The following is a 25826-nucleotide window of genomic DNA, read 5'->3' as shown; positions in this document are numbered from 1 at the left end:
CATATCTATACACTAATAATCACACAATAATGATAATCAGACAAGTCATATTTTTATGAAAAATTGTTTATAATAAAAAATATGTTCAGACTGTATTTACAAAACCTGATGAACTGAATGAAAACTTTGGCATTTACTATGTTTAGCTCTGTTCATAGCCCTGACCTGAAAAATCAGTGTTGGTACTGATAAAATCCTTTTTCAGCCAACGATACCTGCCATGGGGCATGGTCTGTGTTCTTGAATGGCTTGGTTTTGTTGGCATGATGTCCACATAATCATCTGATGGGCGGTCATTGGTTTTTTTTATTTTTCTTTTCCAGTTCACAGGCATCTCCACATTCCTCTTCATCACTTGTATCAGAGTCCTTCTCAAAGTCACTGTTCCCATTTTGGACATCATCAATGACATCATACACATTGTAGATAAGACGGTCTTTCCTGGCTGGTGGCATTCTGAAATGTAAAAAAAAAAATCACTGATTATTTTCCAGGCTAAATAATCTCAATGTAAATAAATCCCAATCATACTTACACGTTTTAAAGAATTGACCCATTCCACAGAATTCACACATTCCATAGAATTCACACAATACTGTCTGGCTAGCTTATTGTGACCTCTACTTATCATGCTAATAGTACTTATACCCCCCACATTCCAGAACATTATCACCTGTCCCTCATGAAGCAAGCAGATATTTGGGCAAACAAGCAAAGCCCAGAAAAGAAAACAGGACCAGTTAAGTATATTTTATAAATGATAAGATACAGATAGTTTCAAATATTGCTACACAAATACTTTCAAATTCTCAAAGAAATATTTTATTCTTTAATTCAACTTGAACTTATCATTTAATATTCATTTAATTTTGATTGAAACTCAAAATGGTAACAAAGAAGACAATTTAAACTTGTGAATGATCAAAAATAGTTTGTTTCTATTAGCATTTTTTTTTCACATGGAACAGGTGAGAAGTACAATTCATCCATGTAATGTACAAGGTGCACAGGCAAATGTTGCTACCCCTTTCACCCAGTGTTGTAAAATTACAACATTGATATAACAAGCTCAAAATCTAATATGATCAAAGCATTCAACAGTACCTTAATATCTGCATGATCTAGACATATTACTAATCACAGAAAAAAATATTTTAGACATTTTACTTACTTGAATGTTGATTTATCCAGTCCAGTAAAATAAGATGATGTGCTTCAAGGCAAGTTTGCAGGTTGTGTGAGATCATGGCCAGGTGAACAGGCCTATTTATAAAATCTACCATCCAATAGCATTGCAAGGCTTAACAATAGGACCTATTAGTTGTGTAAATGTGGTCTTAGAGAAAAAAAAAAAAAAACACTATTTTAGTAGAGCTAAAATTGATGTTGTAATATTACAATATTTAACAGGGTTGTAAATGTGGCGCATACAGGATACATTAAATACAGGTTTTGTACTTTAATATAGTGGGTCGCCACTTGATGTCCAGTGTGAAATCTGGGTCCCGAAGCAAAATCACTTGAGAACCACTGCACTAGTGTTCCTTATCAGACTGAATTCACTGTGCTAAAATTGGTCTGTGTTTACTGAAATTCGAACCAGTGCCCCCAGTAGCTGGAGCTGGAAGTGTTGTTGAACACTTGGGATAAAAGTGATTTGATTTTGATTTGACATATGGGCATGTGTGAGCTCAAGTTTCAGGGTGAAATGTCCACATACGCCTTCAGAAGCAAGTTGTTTTTAGTTAAATTATGTAATACAGTCAACAGGACTGCATATTTTATTAACCCCTGACCCAAACCCTAAACCTTACTGTCAGTGGAGTAAAAATGTAATCGTAGAGGGAAAATGTAACCTAAGAATTGCACTCATCTTTGATAAGGTGAACAGGCTTACTGACCCTGAGGTACAGACAAGGTAAACACATTTAAATTGATGCAAAAATGTCTGATTAGAAATGGCGTTAGTCAGTAAAAGTAGTCAGTAACAGGAACATACGGTAGCAAAATGTTGACTTCCTGTGTAATCATATTGTTCTAATTAAGTTTTATCTGTTGTTCAGTTTGTTCAATTTTGTCTGTTTTTTCTCTCTGCTCATTCTGGCACATTTGTACATGTACTCACTCTGTCTTTGTCTGTCTGTTTCATCCATATCTCTTCCTCTATCCACTCTCTTTCTCAGAATGCAACTGCAGTGGTCTTGCTGATGAATGTGTGTTTGATGTGAAGCAGTACCGCAGCACAGGAAGTGGGGGGCGCTGTATAGGCTGCAGAGAAAACACAGCTGGGCCTCACTGTGAGCGATGCATAAAGCACTTCTATAGATCATTACTGCAGCAGACCTGCCAAAGCTGCAACTGTAATGCTATGGGTGAGTCAGGCACATATAAACAACCAGTCAAACACTTGTGCAACAGTCACACACTTCCACTGTATCCACAACCATATAATCTCTCTTGAATGCTCTCTTTCTCATGCACTTCTGACTCCAGATACCAATAAATACAAATAAATATCTCTAAAGTAACTGCAGCTGAGAAAATAAGAGTCCCCCCAACCCCCTCACACACACACCTACATTCAAACAGGCATTCTCATTCTCTTTTAGCTAGTAACCATGTGCAAGACTGAAGGTGATCAACAAACAAAAATATTTCTCATTATCTTAGAAATATTCTGCCTTGAGGTATAATACTTTAAATGTGAAGTTGCATGTGGAAATAATATTAATACATTTAAATAAAATTAGCACATTTAAAAGGCTTTGTCACTATTTAATTACACACTAATTATGTCCACCTTGTATCTTAAATATCTGCTATTGCTTCAGGTGGCAAGATTCGTGTAAAGGATCTGTTAAAATTAGCATTAATTATCATATAATGGCTGAATATGTAGATGGGAGTATGATTCTTTAATGCAACTGAAAATACCCATGGACTCATTAAAAACCCAAAGGCTAAATCCATTCTCTCTCTCTCTCTCTCTCTCTCTCTCTCTCTCTCTCTCTCTCTCTCTCTCTCTCTCTCTCTCTCTAGGCTCTGTGAGTTTGCAGTGTGACGCAAATGGAGTGTGTGTGTGCTGGCCAAGTGTGACTGGTGTGAAGTGTGACATTTGCATTTCCGGCTTCCATTCTCTTGGCCCTGGTGGATGCAGGTAATGAGAGAGAGGGAGTATCTCTTCCAAAAACTCGTAAAATACGAAAATCTTAATTTCACGAGTTCGCCTGCCCATATAAACTTTGAGTGATAAAGGGTAAACATATGTGGCTTGCTGTTGCAAAGGAGGGGCTCGAGGAAGAAGAGCGACACAAGCTCTAAATGTACCCCCCAAAAGAGGTGCTTAGAATAAAGGACAGCAAGTGCATGGAAAGATCCTAAGTGATTTAGATAATATTTATAAAACATTATATCCTTAGATGTGTATGCAAACATGACAAATTATGCTGTAGTAGAATTGCTTAAGCACAATGTTAAAACCCCCCAAATGGGTGAAAGAAATGGCAATGCAAAGGCTAACAGAAGTGCTAAATCTGGTAAATTATGCCGTAGCAGGCAGCTTGCCTAGGCAGCCTCATGCAAGGGTCCGCTCCGGGTGGAAAGTTAAGATGGAGGGCCTTTATGCAGCCATAGGGTTGTTACAAAAGGTTTATGCAGCCAGCTTGCAGAGTCAGCCTCATGTAAGGGTCTGCACAGAGACAGGAAAATATGGGTGATTGAAATGAATGGGAGAAGATGGGGACCGAGGCCATATTGGTACTGCTGTGACAGTGGTGTAGGTGAGCTAGAATCGCAAAAAAAGGTGTTCCAGCGGGAGTGGATTTAAAGTACTGCTGTGGCAGTGGAGTTAAGTATTTGTGAGCATAGTGAAGGAGCTAGGAGTGGGAGCACTGCTATGTTTACATTGTTGTAAATGAACATCTATAAAAAGTATTGAACTTAGAAAATTAAGAGAGCCTGTGGAGGAAATAGAAATAACTCTGTGTACACACCTATGAGGGAAGCGATGGTTAGTTAGGAAAGCATGCCGATTACGTTTGTACACATCTGTAGGGCAAACAAATGGTTAGTTAGAAATACATAATTTTATAAAAATTTTACGCATCTGTAAAGGAAAAAAAAAGTTAGTTAGGAACACATGACTTTATTACATTTATACACACCTGTAAGGGAAGCAAAAGGTTAGTAAGGAAAACATCTCAGTTACATTTATACACACCTGTAAGGAAAGCGAAAGTTTAGTTAAGAATAAATAACTTTATTACATTTGACATGGGCAGGGCACTGCTACGGCAGTATCTAAAGGTGAAAGGGTTACTGCTGTGGGAGTATTTTGCATGGGCGGGGCACTGCTGTGGCAGTACCAAGCGTGGGCGAGCACTGCTGTGGTGGTATCAAGTGAGGAACAAATGACTTTGTAACATTTATACACACCTGTAAGGGAAGCAAATGGTTAGTTAGGAAAACATGGCAATTATATTTGTTCACACCTGTAGGGGAAGCAAAGGTTGTTGTTTTTTTGGAGGTTATATCAAGCTCTATTTATTATGTATTGGGCTCATTTTAACCATGAGCTAAACAAATGCCAATGTGAAGGCTAACAGGAAATGCTAAAGTGGTAAAAAGGCTCTTAAGATTACTGCACCACCACTGCACTCTTATACTACGATTCAGACGGGAGAGTCCACAGAGTGAATGACATGAAATCTCACACTGCATTTGAACAGGAGAGCCCACACTGTGATTCGAAAAGGAGAGCCTGCATTGCATTAGAACAGCAGGGCACACTACAATTCGAACGGGAGAGCCCACGACCAATGCGCTGAGGCTCACACTGCATTCTGTTGTGGACTTTAGGAGGAACCCCGCAACACTGTCCCCCCTCACATTCTAAACAGCACTGTGGCAGCAGTGGAGTCATTCAGGTTCCTGGGCACTACCATCTCACAGGACCTGAAGTGGGAGACACACATTGACTCCATTGTGAAAAAGGTCCAGCAGAGGTTGTACTTCCTTCGCCAGTTGAGGAAGTTCAACCTGCCACAGGCACTGCTGATACAGTTCTACTCAGCAATCATTGAGTCTGTCCTCTGCACTTCAATCACTGTCTGGTTTGGTTCAGCTATGAAATCAGACATCAGAAGACTACAAAGGACAGTTTGGACTGCTGAGAGGATTATTGGTTGCCCCCTGCCCTCCCTTCAAGGACTATACACTTTCAGACTGAGGAAAAAGGCTGGAAAAATCACTCTTGACCCCACTCACCCTACCTACTACCTTTTTGAACTGTTGCCTTCTGGCCGACGTTTCAGAGCTCTGAGCACCAGAACCGTCAGGCACAGGAACAGTTTTTTCCCCCAGGCTATCCATCTAATGAACAGTTAAAACTGCCCCTTTGAGCAATAATTAATGTGCAATACACAGCTTAGTCTTTTTATATTATCCAACACATCCTACCTCTTCTGCCATTTCATTCTCTTACACTGTACATAACCGATTTGTATTTAGATTTGCACTAGTATGTGTATGTGTGTGTGTGTGTGTGTGTGTATGTGTATATGTATGTATGTGTGTGTGTGTATATATATATCAAATCAAATCACTTTATTGTCACACAGCCATATACACAAGTGCAATGGTGTGTGAAATTCTTGGGTGCAGCGCCGATCAACATAGCAGTCGTGACAGTGATGAGACATATACCAATTTACAATAACATCAAATAAACACAGCACAATTTAAACATCTGTTATACACATAATTACACTCAACAATATACAAATAATAACATACACTGTACAGTATACAATACGCACCATATAGATACACATTATTCAATAAAAATTAAAAATAAAAATATATAAAAAAGTATATATATATATATATATATATATATATATATATATATATATATATATATATATATATATATAGAATGTACAGTATTGTACTGTATTGACATTCAGGCTGTCGGTTGATAGTCAGTTGTTAAGAGAGAACATAATATAATAATAATAATATAATTTATGACAGTCCGGTGTGAGATATAAGAGTAAGGGTAATAAAGTGCAGTGCTGATGTATTTTGATCGTGGGAGATTAAGAGTTCAGAAGTCTGATTGCTTGGGGGATGAAGCTATCATGGAGTCGGCTGGTGCGGGTCCTGATGCTGCGATACCGCCTACCTGATGGTAGCAGTGAGAACAGCCCATGGCTCGGGTGGCTGGAGTCTCTGATGATCCTCCGAGCTTTTTTCACACACCGCCTTGTATATATTTCCTGGAGGGAGGGAAGCTCACCTCCGATGATGTGTCTGGCAGTTCGCACCACCCTTTGCAGTGCTTTGCGGTTGTGGGCGGTGCTATTCCCGTACCAGGCGGAGATACAGCCAGTCAGGATGCTCTCCACAGTGCAGGTGTAGAACCGTGTGAGGATGTGGCGGTTCATTCCAAACTTCCTCAGCCGTCTCAGGAAGAAGAGGCGCTGATGAGCCTTCTTCACAACGACTTCAGTGTGGACAGACCATGTGAGTTCCTCAGTGATGTGGACACCTAGGAACTTGAAGCTGCTGACTCTCTCCACTGGTGCTCCATTGATGGTGATGGGACTGTGTTCTCTGTCTTTTCTTCTGAAGTCCACCACAAGCTCCTTTGTCTTACTGACGTTGAGGGAGAGGTTGTGCTCCTGACACCAGTGTGTCAGAGTGTGCACCTCCTCTCTGTAGGCTGTATCATCATTGTCAGTGATCAGACCTACCACTGTCGTGTCATCAGCAAACTTAATGATGGCATTGGAGCTATGTGTTGCCACACAGTCATGTGTGTACAAGGGATACAGTAGTGGGCTGAGAACACAGCCCTGTGGGGCTCCAGTGTTGAGGGTTAGTGATGAGGAGATGTTGCTGCCTATTCTAACCACCTGGCATCTGCTTGACAGGAAGTCCAGGATCCAGCTGCACAGCGAGCTGTTTAAGCCCAGAGCCCGGAGTTTCTCATCTAGCTTGGAGGGCACTATGGTGTTGAATGCTGAGCTGTAGTCTACAAACAGCATTCTCACATAAGTGTTCTTTTTTTCCAGGTGGGAGAGAGCAGTGTGTATTGTAGATGCAGTGGCATCATCAGTGGAGCTGTTGTTGCGGTAAGCAAACTGCAGCGGGTCAAGATTGAGTGGCAATACAGAGCAGATGTAATCTCTGATTAGTCTCTCAAAACATTTGCTGATGATGGGGGTCAGAGCAACAAAGCAACAGGACGCCAGTCATTTAAACAAGTTATTTTTGATTGCTTTGGTACAGGCACAATGGTGGATGTTTTAAAGCATGTGGGGACTACAGACAAAGAGAGGTATGTATATATATATATATATATATATATATATATATATATATATATATATATATATATATATATATATTGTCTATTGTGTATTCTATATATACTTTTTTCTTTTCAATATTTTTCTATTTTTTAAAAGTCTTTTTGCTGTTTTTATATTGTTGTGTATTGGAAGCTCCTGTCACCAAGACAAATTCCTTGTATGTGTAAGCATATTTGGCAATAAAGTTCATTCTGATTCTGATTCGAACTGGAGGGCCTACACTGCGTTTCAAATGGGAGAACCTGTGGCCAAATTTCGTAGGCTCACACTGCATCCAAACGGGAGAGCCCACAATGCAGACTGCTAATGCTTATTTGAGGTAAAAAGCATGCAGTCGACGTTTTGGGGACATGAATTTATAGAAAAGAGAAAGCAAATATTAGCGACAAAACAGAAGGAAGAATCTTTGTTGCATTAGTAGAGAATGGTTCTTGTCTGCTTACGCCTTAAGGCTGGGATGGAGAAGTTGGGCTAGAGATTTTTAATTATGATGTTGGGAAGAATCTCTGGACCATCTAAGTAATGATTATATGAATGCATATACAATACATGCCCCTTTATGCTTTTAAAGGTTGTGTAGTCATAGGCTGAAGGAACGTATTCTGCTCAGTAGATAATTTTCTGGACGTAGAGCAGTTCCATGAATTATATTATAGAGCTGTGTTCAAAATTCTATAGTAATAGCATCTGTGAAAAGAAAGGGAAGGGTCAATGGTGGGAAAAGCATGCTGACATACATGCGTGAATGTAGGAGAGATGCTTAAAATGGTTAACAGCAATTGTGATTATTTACAGTGAATGCTTTGTAAGCTTAAGAGTTAAAGTTTTGTTAACAGCTGTACATGCTTTTATGTACTTTACAAGGATGTTTAGCTCCTTAATATTTTTTTTTTTGAGAATAACTGTTAGAATGACTGTTTCATGGTTTCGTTATTAAGAGAAGGCAAGATATTAAACAGCAATTTCATGCTTGCCTCATTATTAAAATAATTTATGTGAAAACGTATAAGCCATGCTGGGAATTACAGGTTTAAAACAATAATGTGACCAACAGAATAAAATGATCTGAGAATAAAAAGAGCTGCAGCTCTGCGCTATAAACGGATATGCAGGACAAATGGATTTGCGATCACTATTGAATGGATTGACTTGCATGAGGAGTTTTCTCTGGAGCTGTGAGAGAGTGAGACAGCTGAAGCACAGTAATTAAGCTGAGTGGAACCACCTGTGTGGTAGAACCAGATTGAAGCACTGGAGTACGTGGGAATAAAATGCCTCCTTAAATTGAAGCTGCAATTGGAAAGACAGGTTAGAACACAACAGTTAATATGCAGCCGCCAATGCGGCAACTTATATAAATAGTGTGCTGCTGCGGCAGCGTCTGTTGAATAACGTGATTATTTGCGATGGAGGAGTTTATCTGAAGAGAGCAATGCCAGTGGCGTATCCAGGACATTTTTACTGGGGTGGCCAAGATGGGGCACAGACCTAGTGTGGGGTGGCGATACCGGGAGAACCTTTATGAATGGCACATGATCAAAATGTGTAAATATCACATTGCTTTGCTTCAACATCTACACATGTAGAATAAATGAATTCTTAAACTCATGTTAGCATTCACTGAATTGTTTGTATTCAATACCAGGCTGTTGTTTTGACATTTGACAGTTTTCTATTCCTGTTCCATTTCAATCTATTACAGTTTCTGGGAATCTCTGGTTATATTATCATAACATGCATTTTTAAATCAGTAATTGTTTAGGAAAAGTCAGTTACACATTTTTAAGAGCTATTCTCATTGTAGAGAATGAATCTGCGTATAACATCAGGTATAGTGTATAATCATAAAAAGATACAAGTACAGGTGATAACTGATTGAGGCGCAATTCAATCAATCATTCAATCAATTATTCATTCATTTATTAGCTATAACTGCACTGTCCAGCAGAAATATTGTTAAATTGGGTACAGTGTGTAAAATTGGCTACGAGGGATTATAGGTGTCTGTCTGGAAACCCTAAAATTGCAGATTGAGCTCTGAATACAGTAAAAAACAAAACTCTATTTACAGTGTCTACTCAGGTTTATTTTCCACATGTTCTGATAGCTTCAATTACTTTGAATATTACCAAATAAAATAGTTAGTCAAATCATTTGCGGCATTTAAGTGCAATTTGCCCTGCCTCTGCATATTTAAAATGTCAATTAAGGTATAAAAACGTTGAAGATTTTATTGGTCTGACTGACCAATAATACACATAAAGAGCTCATAAATAACTCATGTAAAGATTTAAAGTACAGTCACAGCACAAACCCTTCCATTTCACACACAGGTTAGCCATATATATAACTTTAGCTACTGAACATATACATCTGTAAAACGCTTTACACACCTCCGTCATTAAATCAGAAAACATGGCATTTCATATTTTATGTCAATATAAAGATAACATGCTGAATGTGGTGTAGGGTCTAGCTTACTCTTTAACCTAGCTACTGTAACAATGAAAAATGTTTTCACATTCACATGGAAATTCGGGATAAATTAAATGTTAGATTAGATGAACATACCTCTCAAATAACAGCTTTCTTTTTGACCACAAATCGACGTCGTCAACTCATTGGAAGTTGGAGGTAGACGCTAGCTCGTGTCAGCTTCGTGCTTCTGACCAACCATTATACTCCAGACCTGGCGCCCGCTGCCCGCGACCTGCGGCACCTGCCTGGCCACCTGCGGCCTGCCCCTCCCCCACCGATCAAAGATCAGCTCACACAGCTTCAGTCCCACCACTACTATAATGGTCAGAAATATAAAACTGACCCTGGGTCAGTGTGGCTCTAAATCAACAAATGACCTGAGATGTCATCTTTGATTGACAGGTGTTTCTATTGGTTCTTCGTTCTTGTGTTGATGAACTACCAATCAGTTCTGGGGTGGCCACAGGGTGGCCAGTGAAATTTCAGGGGTGGCCCAGGCCACCACAGGCCATCCCCTAAAATCGCCACTGAGCAGTGCTTCGCAGCAGAGTTGCATTCAGGTCTCTCGCTGCATAAGATCTGTTGTGGGTAAGTGGGTGGGGCCAGATGGTGGAAAGATTGTCACTAGAGTGAGGTAAGCGGCGGTTTATATACTCTGCTGCCTGCAGGTTGATTGGCAGATTAGATGAGCAAGCTCCTCCCGAACTTTAATTTAAAGAGGCCCTATTATGCTTTTTTGGGATTTTACCTTTCCTTTAGTGTGTAATATAGCTCTTTGTGCATGTAAAATGTCTGCAAAGTTACAAAGCACAAAGTCCACACCAAAGGGATTTATTCTCTCCCACAGACAACACTGCTCAAGAACTACAAGAAAGGGGCTGTTTATAGTCTAGCCATTTCTTCCGTAAAGTATCTACATCACTATGCAACACATTTGCATAATACCCGCCTAAGCGCTACTTTGGCCCGCCATCAAACAAACGTAGTTATAGTCAAGGCCAGGATGAGTTGGGTTAGTGTTGTCGCCATGTCAAGAAGACGCTGTTTTCCTCACTGTGAAAGCAAAACCTCTTTGTTTGGACTTCCAAAGGCATACGAATTGAAGAATCAGTGGTTAAAATTTATTTTTACCACTATTCCTCACTAACTCTCTAATACCCCCCATGTAATGTCCAACCAGGATTAAGCCTCTGTTCTCTGTTCACAACCAATGCCGGATTTTCAAGTGGGGTTACTCCTGAAAGATGGTGCAGTTCCCACTTTGTTGGGACAATCTGGTGCTTCAGGATCACAACCTGCAAGTATGTTTGATTATTTGTGGATTTATCTGGTACCGAGAGTTCAAATGCTGAGTTTTGTGTTGTAGCTACGGTGTACACACAGTGCACAGCTGTAGGCCTCTGCTTAACCTGCTAGCTAATGTTATTGTGTTTAAATAGTTTTGCTAATCAGCTGCGGGTCCACTTTTACCTATAATTGTGTAGAATTATGCAGATTGTTTGTCGTTCTTACTATCATGAATAGTGATCAAGTGTGGAGATGGATTTATTTTTACAAACGGTCATTTTACTTCTGCAATCCACAGTAGTTTTTGGCTAACTTCCTATGTAATGTTATTGTTTTGGTTAGGGTTTATTATTCAGCTGTGGGCCAGCTTTTACCTAAAACTGTGTAAGAAAATGGTCGATCTCAAGAGTCTTATATAATCATAATAATTACAAGCTGTAATGTTATGGCCGCTATCGGTAGTCCACGGCTAACTTACTCACTAACTCTCTAATACCCCCCCGGTAATGTCCAACCGGGAGTAAGCCTCTGTTCTCCATTCATATATCAGGTGAAAAAAGTACAGCTACACCCATTCAAGCATAAGATGACTAACTTAGATGCACTACTGTCTTTTACTTGAATCTTTGTTCAGTTCACAATAATCAACAGTGTACTTGTAAGAAAGGTACTAAATTAGAACTTACCACTGTGAAATGTCCTGCTCAAGTTGTGCTTGTGAAGGTGGTTCGGATCTATCAGCTTATTCTTCCAAACTTCCATTATTTCATTCATTATTGGGCTAGAGCTGGTACGGCAAAAACAGTTACAGTAGTGTTTACAGCTGCTCAGGAAGACACGGGAGCTGAAACTCGGTTATGGTAAGGGCCGTTACATTTTCGACACATGCTTTATGCGGTTGACCAATCACAACAGACTAGGCCAGCTGACCAATCAGAGCAGACTGGGCTTTTCGGAAAGGGGGTCTTTAAAGAGACAGGAGGTAAATCAGAGCGTTTTGACCAGAGTTTGAAGAGCGGGGAAAAGGAATGTACAGTATGAGAAAAATAATGTATTTTTGAACATTAAAGCATGTAAACCTATTCTAGTAGACCCCCAAAATAAAATTATGAACCTGTAAATTAGCATAATATGGTCTCTTTAAGAACTCCATATCATGACCTTGCATGCAGCATTTTGTGAAAATATCTTACAAATGCATTAGTACTTCGGAATAACACAAATATTTCATGCAGAGCAGACGGAAATAGAAGTTATTCACACAGATTTATACATTAATGTTTAAGGTACTAAACAGCAGATACAATTCTGGAAAAATTTTCTTTCATCTGTAAAACACAAATAAAAATGTAAAAAGAACATCTCAGCTCTGTATGTCCATTTAATGCAAGTGAATGATGGCCAGAACTTTGAAGTTCAAAAGGTTACTTTAAAGAAGCATAAAAGTAATCCATATGCCTCTGGTGCTTAAATCCATGTCTTCTGAAGCGATCCAGTTGATTTTGGGTGAGAACAGGCCAAAATATAACTCCTTTATCACTGTACCATTACAGTCTCTGTGCACAGTCATGATTTCAAGGCATTATTTTTGTTTATTCAATTTAGATTTACTAAATCAATTTACTAAATTTAGATACAGTGTTGGGCAAGCTACTAAAAAAATTTAGCTAGCTAAGCTACCAACTACTCAACAAAAAAATTAGTTAAGCTAAGCTAAAAGCTACACTTCAGAGAAAGTAGCAAGTTACCCGACAAACTACACACCAAAAGTAGCTTGCTACATTTAAGATACTTCATTTTTTTTTTCAATCATATGCACAGAGTATACTGTCATAAACAAAGCATCTAAAATACTAATCACATGATGTTTATCTAAGCCATAGCACAGTACAGTACAGTAGGTCTACAGTATAGTGCAATACAGTATACAAATATACAGTATGGTGCAATATGAAATGTATGTGCATGTAAAACACATTTTTAGTGTCCCCATAATTTAAATCGCTTAAAAAACATACTAAACAATGTTTTATTGACAATGTAAAAATTCAGAAAGTTTTTTGTGAGCGTTAGGTTTAGGGGTAGGGTTAGGGTTAGGGGATATAATCTATAGTTTGTACAGTATAAAAATCATTATGTCTGTGGAGAGTCCTCATAATGATAGCTGCACCAACGTGTGTGTGTGTGTGTGTGTGTGTGTGTGTGTGTGTGTGAGTGAGAGAGAGCGAGAGCGAGAGAGCGCATGTCTGGGCAATAGCAATGTGATATCTGATAGTATCAGAGAGTAATACCATGGTTCTTTGAGATACAATTACCATATTGATGTACTATTCTGTATTTACATGGTGCTTCAAAGTACTTCACAAAGTACCATGGTACTACCATGGTAATTTGATATATGATTACCATATTCATATACAATTGAATTTACACGGTGCTTCAAGGTAATTCAAAGAATAACATGGTATTACTATGACACTTCACTATATGATTAACTTATTCATATATCATTGTCTTAACATGGTGCTTCCCAAGTAATGGTACATGTGCAAAAACATAGCAATGCCATGGTACTTTTTTGATGTGTTTTTGTGTAGGCTACTAAATGTTTTGATACTCTATTGGTGGTAACGTGTCTTTACCAGCAGTGTTGTTCACAAGCTGCACACTTATAAAAGACCTTCTTCATCACTGACAAATGATTGGACGCATTTGCAGGTTTGATTTCCATTGATTGTAGATCCACTCGACCAGCGTTATCTTTACTTTCCATATTTTAAAATACTCAGTAAGCATGTTGGCAAGTGAAAGCATGTGCCAAATGATTCAGCATCACAAACAGATTCAGACCACTTTGCTATTACGTGTGACCAATTCATTGTAAAAAACTGACTCCGATGAGCAATTCATTTGTGAGTCTGACATCTTTTGTTCTGATTCAAAACTGCCGATAGTAACACCTGTGTGATGTAAGATGTATGATTTTGTCAAAGCTACGCCGCTATCTAATCAAAAATATAGCTTCGCTACTCAGAAATTTAGTTAAGCTAATAGCTTTGCTATTTGAAGCGAAGCTACTGGCCATTACTGTTTAGATTACACTTCCTAGTGCTTGACGCATACACAGAGCACTAGATGGTGCTAGGAAGTGTAATCGAGCATGAAGTCATGATGTACAATGAAAAATTAGTTATATTTTGGTCTGTTCTCACCCAAAACCAACTGGATCATTTCAGAAGACATGAATTAAACCCCTGGAGTTATATGGATTACTTATTTGCTGCCTTTATGTGCTTTTTGGAATTTCGAATTTTTGTTCACCATTCACATTGTATGGACCTACAGAGCTGAGATATTGTTCTAAAAATCTTAATTTGTGTTCTGCAGAAGAAAGAAAGTCATTCACATCTGGGTCAGCTATCCCTTTGATACAATAGCTTGTATAGAGATTCTGCTTTAAAGCTTCAAAAAGGACAACAGCATCAGAAAAGTGGTCCATGCAACTTCATATTCCAAGTCTTCTGAAGGGATGCATCCCTTCAGAAGACTTGGAATGTGAAGTTGCATGGACTACTTTTATGATGTTTTGGTAAGAAACAGCCTGGAATTTAAGTAATTTGTCAATGAAAATCTTGATGTTTGTTATGTGTTCATGAGGCTCATTCACATGAGAACTTGCTTTCTATAGCATTGCAGAAAAAAATAACAAGTGTGTTCTCTAGTGTAAATGATCAACAGACATAAAGATTTTTACTGAAAAACTTTCACTTAAATTATTGCTTTTTTCTCACCACATCCTTTTGCATGCCATTAGAATACTTAAAATACGATGCACGAGTCGTAAGGACTGTTTTTAATATACTTTTACGTGTCAGTGCAAAACTTACATTTTCACCGATAGCAGATCATCAATTGGTAATCTAAAAGAGAGAAAAAAACTTCACTGACTCAAAAGACAATGTCCGACAAACAAAAACAGATACAGAGGCCAGTGTTTACCCAAAGTGTGGGCTGCTCAGGTAATGTGGAGGGCAATGAGTTAAATGAAAAATCATAGGTATTAAATTAAAGACCTGTCAAAGTTTACATGATAACTAAAACGATTAAATAAGTTTTAACACTGTTATTTTAACGCATTTACAAAATAATGCTTAACTTAAAGACTAATCAGAGTAAAGCAAACAACATTGTTGCTTGGTGTCGCTAGACTCTGCAATCTGTGTTAGTGGTGGCCGTTCGTACTGTCGCTTTAATGCTATTGGTTGACAGCACATCTGACCGTAGTAGCTTTGGAAATTCTGATTACAGATTATACTGCAGGTAAATCTAAGATATCATTCTAATTTGACAATGAATCAGTTCTATTGCTTCTAAAAATGAATATTTTGCAGGAAAGAGAAAAAGAAAATGTGTCTGGCAGCACAAACAGCACTTTCTATTCAGTACATCTGATTAAATCCAGACAATTTAGGAAGTCATCAGTGTTCACTTTGGGATTTGGGTTCTGCTCCGTATTTATTACTGTTTGGATCTAGATATGATCCCCCATCTCATGCAAATTAGATTTTTCGATAATCAGGTTTGTACTAATTTATGGCTGTTTTTTAAGGAAATATTCAACATAGTAACCCGGAAATCATTTTATTTTCTGGTTAGGACTTCAGCTCCGTTAAGCAGCAGAAACGCTGTAATTTTGAAAGCTAAAAGCGAGCCTATTGTTGCAGTTACGCTGCAGCTACATTTACGCAATGCACATACAGTTGAAGTCAGAAGTTTACATACACCTTAGCCAAATACATTTAAACTCAGTTTTCCACAAGTCCTGATATTTAATCATAGATAACATTGCCTGTCTTAGGTCAGTTAGGAACACTACTTTATTTTAAAAATGTGAAATATCAGGATAATAGTAGAGAGAATTATTTTTTTCAGATTTAATTTCTTTCATCACATTCCCAGTGGGTAAGAAGTTTACATACACTATTTGGGAGCATTGCCTTTAAATTGTTTAACTTGGGTCAAACATTTTGGGTAGCCTTCCACAAGCTTCTCACAATTAGTTGCTGGAATTTTGGCCCATTCCTCCAGACAGAACTGGTGTAACTGAGTCAGGTTTGTAGGCCTCCTTGCTCACACACACTTTTTCAGTTCTGCCCACAAATTTTCTATCAGATTGAGGTCAGGGCTTTGTGATGGCAACTTCATACCTATTAAATGAACACGAACATTATGGTGTATCTACTGTATAGCTAAGCTACTAACACTTTGGTAATACAAAAATATACAGTTATTGGTTGTGCCTTAATTAAAAGGAGAGAGAGGAATGTGTAATCTTTATAAAAAGGAAGAGATAAGCACGAAAGAAAGAAAGACAGAAATGTAATCAGTGTGCAACATGCAGATTAAATCCACACGTGGCGACTTGCCCCTTACATATGCATAGCCAATGACGCAAATAATGGCGTAATGCAGAAGAAAGCATAGGAGGAAGGCAAAACATCAAACAAAAATTATATACACCAATACACTCCTGTGGCCCATGTGGGTCAGTGTTTTTGGGTGCAAATTAATTGGTTCATTGGAGCGAAACATGAATGAAAAGAGACGAGCAGAGAAAGAGAGAAGGGAGAGGTGGAACACTTATCAGGTAAGAGAATTATGGATAATTGTCAGGTGTGGTTTAAGGAAGAACCCAAATGCAGAAGGAATGAAAAAGAAAATGATGGCAGTGATGAACTGGGACACCCTGACGAGGAATGGTGGTGAGGATGAAAACAGCGATAAGGTGAGTAATCCACAGAGCAGTGATGGCTGTGATGAGCTTAGACACCCGGGCGAAGAAAGGCAGTGAGGATGATTACGGTGTTGAGGTAAGTTGTCCACAGAGTAGCACTGGATGTGATTAGCTGAGACACCTGGGTGAGGAATGGTGGAGAGGATGACAATGTGACGAGGTGAGTAATCCACAGAGCAGTAACGGTTCAGAGCAAATGTCCATACGATAAATCCAACAGGTGAAACCAGGAGCGGTAACCACCGAAACTACACTGGAAAATACAGAAAACATGAAAACAGACCAATAGGAAGGCAAGACTGCACACGAAAAACAAACGGGAACAATCTGGCGACTAGAAGAGGCACGAGAGGAAAATAAATACACAGTGGTAATGACACACAGGTGGAGGTGATTACCTCATGAGTGACGCAAACGAGCGTCTCCAAGGAAACACTGATTGCTCCGCTTCCGCGGCAAAGGAAAACACATGAGGCGAACGTAAACACACAAAAGGAACTGGCAGATAAGCCTGAACCGTGACAGTACCCCCTCCACTAGGGATGCCTCCTGGCGTCCCCTGAAGGTCCACCATGATGCTGATGGAATTCGTCGATGAGGGCACGGTCCAGGATGTCACAAGCCAGAACCCAGCATCTCTCCTCCGGACAACAGCCCTCCTAGTCTACCAGATACTGATATCTTCTGCTCCTCTACCTCACGTCATGAAGACATCTAACAGAGTAAGCCGGAGCCCCATCTATTAGATGAGGTGGCGAGGGAACAGAGGAGTCGGGCTGAAGGGGGGGAGCAGACAACGGGCTTTATTTTAGATACGTGGAAGACAGGGTGAATTTTAATAAAACGGGGGGGGGGGGTAATTTAAGATGAACCACCACCAGACTAAGCACCTTAGAGATGGTAAACGGTCCAATAAATTTAGGTCCCAGCTTACATAAGGGAAGTTGGAGAGGAATGTCCTGGGAGGATAACCAAACCTTCTGTCCATGCACATAAACCGGGGTCTTAGAATGGTGACAGTCAGCTGATTCTTTGTTCCGATCACCAGTCCAGAGAAGGGCTTCTCTGGCGACACTCCAGGTGCAACGCCATCTCTGGATGAATGCGTGCGTGGACGGAACAACAGCGTCATGTTTTTGGGATTGGGAATAACGGGGGCTGGTAGCCTCAACAGCACTGGAAGGGCGACAAATCCGTAGACGAGACTGGGAGGAAATTATGCACATACTCGGCCGTACACACATACCGGGATAGTTTGGAACACCAAGTCGATAGTTCCCAAGACACCACGCAGTGCAGGACCCTCTCCAAATCCTGATTAGCCCCACGGCCTGCCCGTTGGTCCGTGGGTGAAACCCAGATGACAAGTTAGAAATTGCTCTGAGCTGTTGGCAGAATTATGCCCAAAACTTAGACACTAATTGAGGTCCCCTGTCGGAGACCACGTCCGCCGGGAGGCCATGGATATGGAAGACTTGATCAACATCTACTGCCGCTGTCTCCCTCGCTGAAGGTAATTTGGGGAGGGGAATAAAATGAGCCACCTTCAAGAACCGGTCTACTACAGTTAAAATAACTGTATTGCCATTGGACGGTGGTAATCTGGTAATGAAATCCATGGCAATGTGAGACCAGGGTCCCGAAGGGACTGGCAGCGGCTGAAGGAGCCCCACAGGGGGTCGACTTGCTAGCACAAACCGGACAGGCCGAAACTAAATTCCATACATCCCACGCCATAGAGGTCCACCAGAACCATTGCTTAACTAATGCCTGGGTACAAGTAGCTCCTTGATGCCAGGACGTGAGTTCGGACCAACTCCATCTGGACATCCGTTACTAGAAAAAATGAGGATATCATCAAGATACACAAAAATGAATTGATTGACCATGTCACGCAGCACATCATTGTTGAGTGCCTGGTAAGCATTGCGAAGGTCCAACTTCGTGTAGACAGAAGCTCCCTGCAAGAGTTCGAAGGCCAAAGACATCAACAGCAAAGGATAATGATTCTTTACTGTGATGTCATTCAGCCCCCAATAATCTATGCAGGGACACAAAGAGCCATCTTTCTTCCCCACGAAGAAGAACCTCACCCCAGCCGGAGAGGAAGAGGGATGAATAATACCGGCTGCAAGAGAATCACCAATATACCTCTCCATGGCCTCCCACTCGGAAGCTGAGAGCGAATACATATGTCCCCGAGGTGGAGAAGTACCAGGAAGGAGATCAATAGCACAGTCATACGGGTGGTGCGGAGGAAGAGAAGCTTCCTGAGACTTGCTGAACACTGCCCTCAACTCCGGCAAGGTCCACCGGCTCCTCCTGTGACACAGAACAGGACACAACTCGCTCAGGTGTAAGCGCCCTTACCGCTTTCTCTCTCTCCGGAGAGATGCTTGACCATGCCCCCGCTGCCACACACAGATATCCCAAAACCACTGGAGCAGAGGGAGAGTGGATGATGTAAAATCGGATCTCCTCAATGTGGTTCCCAGAGATGATGAGCTGGAGAGATGCCGTGATGTGGGTAACCGTAGTGAGAGGAGTGTCACAGAGAGTATTGGCGGTGATGGGTTCGTCCAGAAGAGTCTTGAGAAGAGACCATTTAGCCACTTGATTGGTGTCTATGAAGTTACCCTCTGCTCCAGAGTCCACCAGAACCGAGACCGAGTGACGTGACCAAGTCGGTAGGAGGGTTCTATTACCAGCGGATTTATCCAAAGGGGTAACGCTCACTAGTAACTCCTTGCCTACTGGTGAGCTGCACCTTTTACTGGACAGAAGGCTGGTTGTCACATATTCCCTGTTGTTTGTTTTGACTTTTATGTTGAAATTCTGGTTTAGTTCCCTGTTACTGTTAGTTTTGTAGTCCTTTGTAGTTTCATTTCATGATTGGTTTTCCCCTGATTGTTTCCCCAGGTGTTCCTCTTTCCCTTGTTTTCCCTTGTGTATTTAAGCCCTTGTTTTCCCCTGGTCTTCATCTGTATTATGCTGTGCTTTGTTCCCTGTGTTTTGTTTCATTATGTTCTGAGTTACCTGGTTTACATTTGTTTTATTAAAAAAGGCTGCATTTAGATCCTCATTCCTCTCCTGTCTCATCACAGAAAGACTGACTGAGAAATGGATCTAGTGGCCGTCAGGATTCTACTCCTTCAACAAGGGGACCGTCAAGTTGAGGATCATGCCTGTGAGTTTTTATAGCTGGCAAATGTAGTGCACTATCCAGACAACTCTCTGGTGGTTTTCTTCTGGGCCGGTCTGAATAGTGCACTGAGGGAACTGATGCCTCCGGCTGATCCTCACTGGACACTCAGCGATTATGTGGAGAAGGCTCTGGAAGTTAGCGGTTCTCCTTATACAGTGGATTATGGCAGGAACCCCAGGCCAAAACCTGCATCCACGGCCCCTGTCTCGAAGCCTTACATGGCCCCTGTCTCCAAGTTGTATGATCTGCCACTGATGTCGGTGCGTAGATCCATGAAGACCCTACCTCAAAAATTGTCTGCGCCCATGCCTGCCATGGTCAACAAGCCAGTGCCAACGCCTGCCATGGTCAATAAACCAACACCCACACCTGCCACGGCCAACGAGTTGCCAGCCTCATCCGTCCCAGAGCCAGCGTTGCCAGCCTCGTCCGTCCCAGAGCCAGCGTTGCCAGCCTCGCCCATCCCAGAGCCAGCATTGCCAACTTTGGCCATCCAGAGGAGGAGGAAGAGAAGAAAAGTTTCCGTTCCCAAGTCTCTTCCCATGTACATGACCACGGAGGTTGTTTCCGAGTCTCCTCCCATGCCCATGACCACAGAGATCATTCCCGAGTCTCATCCCCTGTACACGACCACGGAGGTCATTCCCGAGTCTCATCCCATGTTCACGACCACAGAGGTTGTTTCTGAGTCTCTGCCCATGGCTATGAAATTAGCCTTAGCAAGACAAATGTTTAAAAAAAAAAATCTACCCCAGACTAAAACTATTTGAGGTGTGGTGGACATAAAATTTGTTGGTTCAGAAAAAAAAAGACAAAATTGACTGAATTTTCTTGTGATGCATGTAGATCCACTGTTGTTTGTGTACAGGTATATGCATATACTGTTCTCTATATCCACTTTATTGTTTGTAGAAAAATGAAGTACACTAAGAGTAAGAGAGTGAAAAGTGTTTAAAGAAAGTTTATTTTCTAAAAGTCTATAGGGCCAAAAGTGCCCATGGTTGATGAAACTCCCATATATGTGTGTGTTGTGAACAGGTTGTGTGAATGTGTTGAGAAGGGCAGTGTAGGAGTTTGTTCAGCTGAAGATGGACGCTGCCACTGTAAGGCTAATGTGGAGGGACAGTCCTGCAACAGGTAACCTTCTATACTCTCTTTCTCACTCTTTCTCTCTATTTCTTATAACCAAATTTTTTAGGTTCTTCACACTCCATTAGAGTGTTTGGACTTTGAACTATTGGAATTTCTGCTAAAGTCCTCTGAACCATAGCATTGCTATACACCGTTCAGCCGCAACACTAAAACCACCTGCCTAATATTGGGTAGGTCCCCTTCGTGCCACCAAAACAGTGCCAACCTGCATCTCTGAATATCATTCTGAGATGCTACTGTTCTCACCACAATTGTAAAGAGCGGTTATCTGAGTTACCATTTGTCAGTTTGAACCAGTCTAGCCATTCTCTGTTGACCTCTCTCATCAACAAGGCGTTTCCATCTGCAAAACTGCCCCTAACTGGATGTTTTTTGTTTTTTGCACCATTCAGAGTAAATTCTAGAGGCTGTTGTGTGTGAAAATCCCAGGATATCAGAAGTTACAGAAATATTCACACCAGCATGTCTGGCACCAACAATCATTCATGCGATTATCTAATCAGCCAATCGTGTGGCAGTAGTGCAGTGCATAAAATCATTAAGATAAGGCTCAGGAGTGGGACCTACACAATATTAGGCAGGTGGTTTTAATGTTGTGGCTGATCGGTGTATGTTGCTTAGAAGGCCTTCTAGTGGACCCACATCACTCCCCCACACTTACCTAGTCTGTTTTATTTGCCTTTGCATGTATTATAGGTGCAAACCAGGCTCCTTCAACCTACAACTGGATAATCCAGAGGGCTGTAAGAAATGCTTTTGTTTTGGCCACTCCCTCGCCTGCTTATCTTCCAATCAGCACTTGCCTATCAATATTACATCAGACTTCCTAGAAGGTAATTTACTAAACATTACTGGTTTGGCACGATTGAGTTTTGCCTTCCACTGCAATGACTAAATTTTGCGTCTTACTGTAATGACAATTTTTTTCTCTCTTCATAAAAATTATTAGCACTTTCTGTTGTTGTTTCCAGGTCATAGTCGAGACAAACTAGTCAAAACAAGACACATTTACAAATTAAAGTATTGCAAATACCTTTGTGTGAGATCATGTATTTATTTAATTAATGATCTGTCTTAAGATCCAGATGGCTGGAGGGGTATATTCTCTGGAGGACAGGAACAATCCCTTATCTGGAAGGAGGGTAAAGTCTATCTGTTGCCCTACAGAGAGGAGAATGGCTTCTACAAAGCACCTGGTAGGACAGCACATATACAGTATAACAAGAATCTTAGAACATGTGTTGGTTAGTAGGAATTGCTCCTTAAACTGACCAGTTTCCCAGTCTCTGTCATCACAAATGTTGAGTTGTGACATTTACACCCAATCAAGGACATTTCTGGGAAATATCTACAATTACTATCTAAGACCAGTAAAACATTCTGCTGTGTCATTAGCTGTCATTAGATTATGATTTACCACATTACAGGATGGCCATCTCAAGTCTGTTAAGGATATCTTCTGAAACATTGCCTGAAATGTACCAGTCTGAACTTACTGTTGCTTAGTTTGACTGTGTGTTGTAGCAGAGACAAAAAACTTTTCAAGGAATGAAAACAGTTGCCTTGTTTCTCTTGTGAGATCTGGCAGCACTGCAACTGGTATATCACCCACCCTTAGCACAGAATACGTTTTCAAAAAGAACGTTATTAACTGTTCTTTAATTTAGTTCTAACCAGTTTCCAATTGGAAAGGAGGCAGCGGAACGCCAGAACCAGAACAAAAAAAAATACTGTTTCTGCTTAGAAAGAACCAAAATAAAAAATAAAAAACATTTTGTTTTTAGTCAAAATGTGGTAGTGTAATTTATTGCAGACTTTCTTGAACATCAAATGACAAATAGTGGGCAAGAATTAGCATATTTGGCCATGAGTAGTTAGTCAAAGAGCAGCCTCTTAAGGCACAGAATTTGACTTCAAACCAGTTCGACAGAGCAGCCCAGAGGCGAGGTTTAAGTCCAGGTCCCCTGAGTGTAGTGGACAGGCTGAGGGGATTTACCCTTGAGCAATCTACACAGCAATTTACTGCCACAGAATGACACTTAGTCAAAACATCTCTGCTGCTCACTCTGGGAGAAATTCTGTTAACATCATGTCTTCAGGTCATGTCTTTTTTGAAAGATGATGGCCAGCATACACAAAATATACACCACAACAGCTGTATACCCTAAAAATACATTAATTTAATTCAGTTCAATGTATTTGTATAACACTTTTCACAAGACATGTTGTTCCAAAGAGCGGTGCCTTACAAACGTCACCGTGAGCAAGCCAAAGGCAACAGTGGCAATATAAAACTTCCCAAGATGTATAATTAGATGAAGAAGAAACCATGAGAAGAACCAAAACTCTGGGCTCTCTCATATTTAAATGTATACAAAGCCTACAAACATATATTTGGATTAATTTAAAGTAATATAATTGTAATACAATAACAAGTGTTAATGATAGTACTGACTAATTTGTTGTCCACATAAATATGGCTATATTGAGTATACTGACTTCTAATGCAATGGAAATAATGCTTGGGATCAATGCCTTTTTTACGCATCAATAATCAGAACATTTTCCTGATGATTATCGATATACAGAATATATTAGCTTTTTTCACATATAAATATGGCTAATCGTTGCACAATAGTTTTTGTCTCTTCAGCACAATGTTGGTAAAGTGTGAGCGGCAGGGTAACTTGAAGGGGGTCGCACAAAGGACACGTCTGGCAGACGACATGGTGCATTCTACAATTCAAAACAATTATTTTCTATGAAGAAATGCAGAACTCCACCACTCACCGTTTGTTGGCGGTGCACAGCTATGACTCCAATGGCTGCTCAAAATTCTGCAGCGCCACTGAGCTCAACTCGCAGAGTTTTCCATTAAATTTGACCCAAATCATTATCAAAGGACATAGATTATTTACTCTAGCCATCACTTGATGATATGCTGTGTATATGTATCTTTCATTTAGCTTACACAATGTATTTTCAGTTTCAAGTATGTCTTTTTGTGGTTTGACAGCTTGAATGAAACCTACTCAAGACTACATACAGAGAAATTGTCAGGATCCTGTCACCTTTGTCAGTTAGGTTTATTGTGGTGACAGGATCCTGACACGTATGTTCTATGGCTCTGTGTGAGTTGTTTTCCTTGCCATGTGCTCTTCAGTCTAGTCTGTGTTTATGCTCAGAGCATGGTGTCTGGATCCTGATTCTTCGGTCTGGTTCGGTATTGTTTCTGAGTCGGGATCTGGACACTCATGCTCCATGACTTGTCTTTGTGAGTGCATGGCTTCATGTTCAGTTTCGGGTCTCTTGCCACACGCTCTTGTCTGGTCTTGTCTTTTTGTTTGAACACATGGCCAATGACGGCTCTCCTGTCTCTAGTCCTGACTCCACCCCCTTGTCACCTTATTATTAGTTTATTTGGTTCACCTGCTATTCCTTTTATTTATTTATTTATTTATTTATTTATTTTTTCAACAATTTTATTGATTCCAAGCACAAAACACAACATAAAAAAATAAAAATAAAAATAAAAAAAAATTATTATTCACATTAACCCAGTATACAGAGTCTGGGGCTAAATGAAAGTTCAGTGTTCAATACCTCACACATAAAGTTCTTAACCCCCAACCAAAATTCTTGGATCTTTACACATCCCCAAAATACATGTATTGTGTCCCCGTCTTCTGATTGGCACTGCCAGCAGGTGGGTGTGTCTTTAAGACCCAACCTATACAATCTAGAGGGGGTCCAGTAGAATCAATGCAAAATCTTAAATTGCATCAGACAGACCCTTGCATCTCTAGATGTAGACTTGATGCTTTTTAGAATCCTAGCCCACACTCCCTCCTCCAATACCAAGTTTAAATCTTTCTCCCATAATCTCTTAAGAGAAGACGAAGCTCCGTCCCCCAGACTCTGAATTAACAGGGAGTAATACACTGATGCTTCATGACCTTTTCCCAAAGCAGTAATCAACACTTCCAGAGTATCTGCGGCTTTAGGGGGTGTATACTACTCCCAAAAATAGTACAGAACAGGTGGCGCAGCTGTAAATACCTAAAGAACTGGGATCTAGGAATCTTAAAATGTTGAACCAAATTTTCAAAAGATCTCAGCACTCCACTCTCATATAGGTCACCAAGTGTAGTAACACCCCTCCCAATGAGAGGGATGACGTAAGCTCGTTGTTTTTTAAAAATTTTTATTATTATTTGGAAATGTTTATATGTTATATATATATATATATAAATTGTTTTGAAATTGTTTTGGACTGTTTTGGTTTGTGAACAGCACAAGTTTCTCTTGTAAACAATGATGCGCTTCCTGACTCCTTACCAACGAGCTTACGTCATCCCTCTCATGAGCACATCACAGAGATGTACGGAAGCGAACATTTGTAGTTAAAAATTATATAATATTGTTTTGTTTCTCAAAATAATCAATCGTTTGGGTTCAGAAGAACTTTATTTGTTGACTGGAGGGATTATTTTGATGCACCCTAAATATGCATTTTGGACCATCAAAAAATGGA

The 25826-nt window shown here is 40.3% G+C and overlaps 1 protein-coding gene across 1 annotated transcript in view; it reads left to right on the top strand.

The window, feature by feature from the left end:
* Positions 1–25826, top strand: part of LOC127440120 (laminin subunit gamma-3-like) — a 166260-nt gene that overhangs the window by 69615 nt on the left and 70819 nt on the right. Inside the window, exons 5-9 of the mRNA XM_051696522.1 lie at positions 2184–2372; positions 3040–3157; positions 21179–21277; positions 21989–22125; positions 22372–22488. Coding sequence (XP_051552482.1) covers positions 2184–2372; positions 3040–3157; positions 21179–21277; positions 21989–22125; positions 22372–22488 — 660 coding nt within the window. The remainder of the gene's footprint in view (positions 1–2183; positions 2373–3039; positions 3158–21178; positions 21278–21988; positions 22126–22371; positions 22489–25826) is intronic.

Source organism: Myxocyprinus asiaticus, chromosome 4 (assembly GCF_019703515.2).
Source record: "Myxocyprinus asiaticus isolate MX2 ecotype Aquarium Trade chromosome 4, UBuf_Myxa_2, whole genome shotgun sequence".
NCBI lineage: Eukaryota > Metazoa > Chordata > Actinopteri > Cypriniformes > Catostomidae > Myxocyprinus > Myxocyprinus asiaticus.
Note: the sequence above shows the minus strand (reverse complement) of the source record. Positions and strands in the feature narration are given on the sequence as shown.